Source organism: Apaloderma vittatum, unplaced genomic scaffold (genome assembly GCF_000703405.1).
Source record: "Apaloderma vittatum isolate BGI_N311 unplaced genomic scaffold, ASM70340v1 scaffold26650, whole genome shotgun sequence".
In the NCBI taxonomy this organism is placed as follows: domain Eukaryota; kingdom Metazoa; phylum Chordata; class Aves; order Trogoniformes; family Trogonidae; genus Apaloderma; species Apaloderma vittatum.
Window position 1 is genome coordinate 9,107 of NW_009694338.1, and position 7,954 is coordinate 17,060.

A 7,954-nucleotide genomic window follows, 5' to 3' on the forward strand; every position below is an offset into this window, starting at 1 on the left:
GGGTTGTAGAGGAGGTGTCCGCATTTCTGTTGATGGAGTTAGCTGCCTGCAGGGGCTCTGGTTCTGGGAACTGAGTGCAGAGGCATTTGGGTCAGGAGCCAAAAAGAGAGGTCGTAGGAGGTCTTTCCAGCAGAGAGTGGTGTCCTCCAGGGGCGTGAGCAGTTAACAAGCTGTCCTCAGCGCGGGGTTGGGAATTATCTGTCCTGGCAGCGATTGGTGTCTCTGGATCTGTCGCGTTTAATTACACAGACGTCTTGCTCAAGCCCCAGGTAAAGGCTTTCTGGGACTCCAAGGTCTCTCCTTGGTCGTGTTGCGTTGCTGCAGCCAGATGGCTCAGCCCTGAGGCCTGGGCAAAGTTTGATCGGGGAAAGTGTTCGTCTTTCCACGCTCCGCTGTCCTTAGGCTTTGCACTGCGGCCTCAGGAGATGCCAGCAACCTTCAGATTATGAGGTCTGTGTGCAAATGCCACACTTTTCCTGTTGTAAGGCTGCTTGAGTCTTAAAACTACTTCTTAAATGATACCATAGTGTGTCTAAGAGAACTCCTTAAGCCTTCCCACTGTTTGATTTTGAGCTGCAGTGGCTGGGTTGCTAATGGTATGGTTTTAGTTACAGGCCGATAGTTGAGTACATTGATACGCAGTTTGAAAATTATTTGCAAGAAGAGTTGAAAATCCGCCGATCTCTCTTCAACTATCATGACACGAGGATTCACGTCTGCCTGTACTTCATCACCCCAACCGGGCACTCGCTCAAGTCCCTGGACCTGGTGACAATGAAGAAGCTGGATAGCAAGGTAAGGGGTTGGAGACCATGATCCCTCTTTCTGGAAGCGGTGATGCTTTTGTTTAGTATTTATTGTCATGTAGGAGGCTCTGTTCCTTCTCTGTAAGTGCTGGACCCCTTCCTGCATGTTGGCTGCCCTGTTTTTAGGACTCTGGTAAAACTTCATCTGCCCTGATGGGTTGCTGAGATCTTGTGGTTTGGTTTTTTTTCCCCCTCATGGGTTTTCCTGAAAAGTGTCACATGAGAGCATCCAAAACCTGTAGCCTTCCTGAGGTGGTGATGGGTAAAGAGGAGCCAGGGGCTGAAGAGAAGCATTGGCTGTGCGTGCTGGCACACGAGGAGTGTGTGAGCTGTCACTGCTGGTAGTGCCAGATGATCTGCGTAGCGATCACAGTGTCTTCTGAAAATGTGAATATGGGGAGGAGTTGTCAGGGCCATAGGAGTCCTAAAAGTGGGTCATGAGAGGGTCTAGCTGGGGCTTGTTTCTTGGTGCGTAACCTGTTCTGCCTTAGGGGGCAGTGGGTTACTTAACTGGCTACCGCTGATATTCCTGCAGCTCGGAAGAGGTTTCTGACACACTTCGGGTTGTCCCAGCTGGCTTCCAGGGAGCTGCAGGAGGCTTCAAGGGTCGCTGGTGGCGGCAGCATTTCTCCTATTCTCTGCGAGAATATTCTGCCTTTCAGAGCAGCGAGGTGGCTCCTTTCAGACGGCGGATGTCGATCGGTTTACGGGGGTGCAGCCGCGGCAGATGAGGTCCTGCAGTAGCCGGGATCCCCTGGATTACATCGAGGGAACGCTCTCTTCCCTGGCTGTTGTGCACGTGCAGCTCTGTCGGACTTTTCTGGAGAAAAGTGCCCCCTCGCAGGGTCCCAGCTGTTGGCTCTCACCACCCGGGGCTCTTGTCCTGCTTTTCCTTGGCCCCGCTCCCGAGCGGGCGCTGGCTCCCCGTTGCAGTGGGGCTGTTTGTAACCGTGGCGGCCGTTAACTCTGACTCCATCAGGAATCCAGAAAAACTTTCCCTTAATAAACTCTTGTCTGTTGGCACGACGCCAGCATTACGTGCTGCCAGAAATATGTTTGGAGGAAAAGCTTTTGCACGATTCCCCTTGATGCTGGTGGTCCCACAAAGCTTTTTCTTTTTTTTTCCCCTCTTCCTTTCCTTGTGCGTTCCCTACCTTTCACATCTCCCTGCAGCTGCCTTTCATGTGGTCCTTGGGTAGTACCAAAATAAACCCTTTGTACTTGTGTGGGGATGGGAACTTTGTGCACACGCAAGCTTTTTGTATTTCTAAACTTCCACTTAAATAATCCTCTCTGCAGTCATTTTATCCCTTTGCTCTCATCTCCTTTCTTACCCCACGGTGCGAGAACGTCTTGGATTTTGTGGCGTGGTGGCGTCAGACCAGCACGTGTGTGGGAAATTGATAAGCAAGTAGAGACCTTTGATCTTTTCTGGGTGTCAGGGGTTTATGTTGCATTTCAGCACTGGAGTCACCCCAAGACTTTGGGTGCTTTCCAGGCACTCCTTAAAGTACCGACGGACAGAGGCAGTGCTGTGCTGCGTGCTGGCTCAGCCTGAGGCTAATTTATCAAGCGTTTTGTAGGAGCCTGGCTCAGTAAGACCTTTGCTTTAGCACACCAGAGGCCCAGCATCAGGTGTTGAATCCTTGCGACGTTTTCAATGATGATTCTTGCTTTTAGTGTAAAGTTTACAAAAGCCCTTCTGGGCAGCGCTGATCCCTAAACAAAATCTTCCATTGTGCTGAAATACAGTATTTGTTTGGCTGAGCTCATGGCCAGCTGTTGCCGAGGGTATTTTGTTACAGCAGAGAGCTAAAGCATCTTCACAGCTGGTTCTAGGTAGATAGAATGTGGTTGCCTGGCTGGTAGGTGAGAAATGTGTATGACCTGGCAGGGATTGACTTTCCCTTTGACTTTAACCTGGGAAAAGGAGATGGGGATGATTCGGGCTGATTTGTGCCTCTGCTGCTTGGTTTCCAAAGTAGGATTTGCCTCTTGGCTTCTCTGGGACTTGCATTTGGGAACACTTTGGAGATGGGGGAAAAAATCCTGCTGTATTTCACGGGCGGAGGACGCATGGAGCCTTAATATAGTAGAAAAATTATTTTCTAGCAACTGGCTTATTTCAGCACATTCTTAAGTTTTATTTTTGGAGATGAGAAATAACTCTGTGGTCAGGATGACTCGAGAAGGAGGTGCATTTTCTGTCTCTGCATGTGAGTTCACTGTCTGGTCTGAAGCAGAGACTTTCTCTGGATGTAATTCCAGCTCCAGCAAAGACTTCCAGCACAAACTGGTGGTCAAGGGGGCACTGCACCCCTGTCACAGTCAGTGGGAGGACACTCCAGTAGTTAACTTCTTAGATAGAGAATAATGCTCTTCTGCCATGAGGTATAAGAATGTTGCTCTGGGATTTTGCCTGCAACCCAACATTAATTATTATCTGTGTAAAAGTGAGAGCAGGGATACAAACATCTCATGGGTCTGATTTAGGTGAAGATGTCCCTGCTTGCCGCGGGGCTGTTGGACTAGATGATTTTCAAAGGTCTCTTCCGGCACAAACTATTTATGATTCTATGATTAATTCCTTTTACTGGGTAAGTAAAGAGGAGGTGACTTTTATTCTCTAGCTGGTTGTATATCACTTTATTTGGCACTAATCTCTGTGCCACAGACTGTGGCCTTTGCATAAGTAGGGGGTGTGTGGAAGGTGCTGGAGGAGGACAGGATTAGATGCACTGTTCAGTTCGGTAGCATTTCATACCTTGTTTTTTTCTGGTTTCCAAATTTTTCCATCCTTCTCCTTATTATAAAGGGGTGAGCTCATCTAGACTTAACAGCTTTTGGATGCCAACATTCAAAATCAGGGAAAGGAAAACAGGGAGATAATCCTATGGAGCCCGGGGTATCACTCGTTAGCCACGGTATATTCCAGCTCGTGGGTTTCCAGGGCATGCATGAAATAAAAAACCAGTAATAATGGGATATGGTGGCTCTGCAGCTCTTAGCAGGTCAGCAAGGCACCCAGCCGTGGTTGTGGCCCTTTGTTACCTTTGTAATGAGGACATCGACCTGCTTGAGGAGCAGAGAGAGCAGCAGACCTCGTTCTGTGTGCGTTTGTGGTCCTTGGTAAAAGAGGACAGATCGGTGGCTGAGGAAATGGAGGAGTTTACCCTCTCAGGTAAAGTTGCAATGAGCAAATGAAGGCGATTTTCTTTTGGGTAAAATGCTCTTGTATTTAGTGAGTGCTAAACCAGGGGCGGCGGGGAGAGGGAAACAAGTTGTATGGAAAAACCAGTGAGCTACAAAGAGAACTTGAGCTGGGAAAGGAAAGTCATTTGCTTTAATGGGCACCCGCTGGAGACCAAATGGCTGTGCTGGATTTCTCCTCCGTAGGACAAAAAGTGTTGGCTGTTAGGAAATGTTAGATGGGAAATCAGACTTTTCCCCCTCGTTTTTCTGAATTCTTATGTTTCACTGCTATGAATTTGGCTGCTGTTCAGACAGACGAGTTGGGCTGTTTGTTTAAGCAGGGGTTTGCAGTATCGCGCTCGGCTGTCGCAGGCAGAGCAGCATTAGCTGGTAGAGATTCCCGTGACAGATCCTGCCCCGCTGCAACTCTCCCAAGCACGAGGCCACAGTGATCCACATCCCTCCTGAAGGATGCAGGACATGGCCCTCGTTTGCTCTCAGTCTCGGTAGGTTCTGGGCCTGGGGGGGACCTCTCCACCCTGCAGCTCGTTGTGGCTTTGTGCAACCTGGGTTGCACGGTGTGTTGTGCTCGGTGACTGTGGAGGCGAAGCCAAAGCTGGGCAACAACAGCATGAAAACAAATCTCCTGTCTGCTGTCTGGCACCCTGCACCTTCCCCAGGTGGGCCATGTCATCTGCAAGCACCCCGGAGTTGTGACCCTGGCAGAGAGGCTCGGGGAGTCCTCGGGAAGGATCCGCGGTTGCAGTGAAAACCTCTGAGGAGCCCTTGCTCCTCCTGCTTGAGCAAGGGAAGGCTTCATATTAGCTCACTGCAGTGTTTCCTCCTCGTGCTTGTCTTCTAAAACGGCTTGTCAGCGCAGCCAGGGGTGGCTAGGTGACAACTCGAGATGTGACAGTTACTCTGTCTCTTCCCCGTAACAAAACATGCAGGCGAGAGCAGAGGCTTTGATCTGCTCATTGGGTATTTATCGCAGGGTTTGTCTCTTGGTTTATCTGAAAGTCTTGGAGCCAAATTAGTCCTGGAAAACTCTTCCCTCTAGTGTTCGGACAGGCTTTTGCGCAAAACGTGGTGGTTTGGTGAAACATAAAGCAGGCAGCAGGGCAGGACCCGGGTCACCCGCGGGCACCCACGCTCCCGACATCGCTGCTGGCCCGCCTGCTGCTCACCTGCTTCTATTTCCTTCCTCCTTTTCCTCCGCTCTAGGTGAACATCATCCCGATCATTGCCAAAGCAGACACCATCTCCAAGAGCGAGTTGCACAAGTTCAAGATCAAGATAATGAGCGAGCTGGTCAGCAACGGGGTGCAGATCTATCAGTTCCCCACAGACGACGAAGCGGTCGCCGAGATCAACTCGGTGATGAACGTGAGTAACGCCGCTGCCAGAAGTCGTGACAAATCAGACTGCTGCACAAAAATGCATTTGAAGGGCAAGTTTCTTTGGGATTGTCCAGACGCTAAATCTGTTTGAAAGTTGAGCCGTGGATCTGACAGTCGCCGAAGGCTGTTGCATACAGAATTAATTAAAATGTGGCTCTTATTTAATCTGCGTTCTCTATGGAGAAACTCAGCTCAGCTCTAACATTTGTTTTATTTAATTTTTTTGAAAAATACTTCCTTCAAAATTCATTAAGCCTGCTTTTAGGCTTTTTTTTTTCTTTTGAGGAAGGAGAAACTTGAATACAAATTTTACAGTTAAGATTTGTATTAGCCTTCTGACTTGAGAGGGCTAAGCAGTGAAAACCCAATTTATAATAGAGAATAAAAATCGTTAGGCTCTGTTTTGCATTTTTTTGAAGTTCAAAGACCAAATTCAGACCTGGCTGAAGCTGATGCAAAGCACTTCCAAGTTTCCTGTCTCCCAAATCGGAGCGTAGCTCTTGCAGTAGAAACAGCTGAAATAATTCTGTGATTCTGAGCTGGGCTGCTCGCTGTTGTAATATCCCAGTTCATAGAATCATAGAATGGGTTGAGTTAGACCTTAAAGATCATCTAGTTCCAACCCCCCGGCAACAGTCAGGGAGCACGGTGAGTTTTGGAGGTTGATGGCTTTACATGAAGAGCGTTTCGAAGGATAACCTGTGCCTGGGTTTGGGGAATCCAATGGTCAGGCTGATCTCTGAGGGGTTTGCCCTCATGCTGAGTTCCCTCTCCTTGGCTCCGTTGCAGGCCCACCTGCCTTTCGCTGTGGTCGGCAGCACAGAGGAGGTGAAAGTCGGGAACAAGCTGGTGAGAGCTCGGCAGTACCCCTGGGGAGTGGTGCAAGGTAAGGTGTCGCGAGCTGGGCGCCCGCTGCAATCCTCGCTGCTGCACATAAACATCGCTTCTGTGGGCTGGGCAACCTTTCCTTGGAATTCCCATTCCTAACGGTCACCGGGGAATCCCTGCATCTGAGGGAGCAGCGGGCAGAGGTCCTTGGGAGGGGAGTCTCTGGAGTTAAGCTGCGTTACGTGTTGGTGCTCCCCGGTTTGCTGACTTCTCCCTCGGCTCGCCGCAGTGGAGAACGAAAGTCACTGCGACTTCGTGAAACTGCGGGAGATGCTGATTCGGGTCAACATGGAGGATCTTCGGGAGCAGACGCACACGCGCCACTACGAGCTGTACAGGAGGTGCAAACTGGAAGAGATGGGCTTCAAGGACACGGATCCAGACAGCCAGCCCTTCAGGTGAGTGGCCTTCAGGTCTAGCATCAATTTAGAGCGACAGTTTCGTAGTGAAACCCCCCCAAAAATGAGAAGTTTTGAAGTGGTACCCACAATGCTGGGCTGGAAAATCCTAGCACAGGGTTTGAACTTTGCAGCTGACTTGGGCATTCCCTTCCCTGCCTGCTTGTCTCTAAGCCACGCCAACAGACACGCGTGTCCCCATCCCTAACTCGTTCGTGTCCAAAGACTCTGGATTTTGTTTTCTTTCTTCCCCAGCCTCCAAGAAACATACGAGACCAAAAGGAAAGAGTTCTTGGGCGAGCTCCAGAAGAAAGAGGAAGAAATGAGACAAATGTTTGTTAACAAAGTCAAAGAGACGGAGGCAGAGCTGAAGGAGAAGGAGAGAGAGGTGAGTGTGCCAAAAACCTGTGAGAGCAGCCCAGAATACAGCCAGCATGAGATTTGGGTCTGGGCAACAGATGAATCCTGGAAGGCACTTGCAGCTCTTGAGCAGAGATCACCAGCCGAGGTGTGAACACACACGCCCCCTTTCCCTTTTCAGAGAATGGGATGCGGGATAACGTTTGCAAAACGGCATCCCTGGTTGAGGTTTGATACGCGGTGTGTCAGGCAGAGCTGAATTGATTGTGGTTTTGGTGAAGAGGTCAGCTCTGCCAGGGGGCTTGCATGGCGCAGGAGTGGCTGGTCAGGGCTCTGGGGGGTCGTGGGGATTCGTGTGGGACGGGGGGGATCCACAGCCCCAGTGGGGAGCGCAGCCCGACGGTCGTGCTGGGTGCGATGCTCAGGGGGGTCTGTCTCCTATCAGCTGCATGAGAAATTCGAGCACTTGAAAAGGATACACCAGGAAGAGAAGAGGAAGGTGGAGGAGAAGAGGAGGGAGCTGGAGGAAGAGATGAACGCCTTCAACAGGAGGAAAGTCGCGGTGGAAACGTTGCAGTCCCAATCCTTGCAGGCTACCTCACAGCAGCCGCTGAAGAAGGACAAAGACAGGAAAAAGTAAGTGGCTGAACTCGAGTCTTTCTCCTCTGCCGCTGGGAAGCTGGGTGTCTGCTCAGATGCTTTGATGTTTAGTTAACTGCTCAGACAGCAAATGGAAAAGGGGATTTTATAATCCTGATCTGGAATCCTCTTTGCTTAAAAAAGAGGAGAGATGGGGTCCTGTGCCCGGGAAGTCCTCGTGGATGCAGGTTGGGAGGGTTTTGTGATTTGGAGCCATTCCCTAAAGAGTCCTGCGGGGTTTGCCCTTTCCTCTGTGACAGCTCAAGTGATC

General features: G+C 50.2%; 1 protein-coding gene across 1 annotated transcript in view; it reads left to right on the forward strand.

Moving 5' to 3' along the window:
• The window catches only part of SEPT8 (septin 8), a gene marked incomplete at its 3' end in the record, with an annotated part of 10,978 nt that extends 3,298 nt beyond the window's left edge, over positions 1 to 7,680 (forward strand). The window contains exons 3-8 of the mRNA XM_009867416.1: positions 615 to 795; positions 5,223 to 5,384; positions 6,188 to 6,284; positions 6,516 to 6,684; positions 6,940 to 7,072; positions 7,490 to 7,680. Of these exons, the coding sequence (XP_009865718.1) occupies positions 615 to 795; positions 5,223 to 5,384; positions 6,188 to 6,284; positions 6,516 to 6,684; positions 6,940 to 7,072; positions 7,490 to 7,680 (933 nt within the window). The remainder of the gene's footprint in view (positions 1 to 614; positions 796 to 5,222; positions 5,385 to 6,187; positions 6,285 to 6,515; positions 6,685 to 6,939; positions 7,073 to 7,489) is intronic.
• Positions 7,681 to 7,954: the final 274 nt, after the last annotated feature.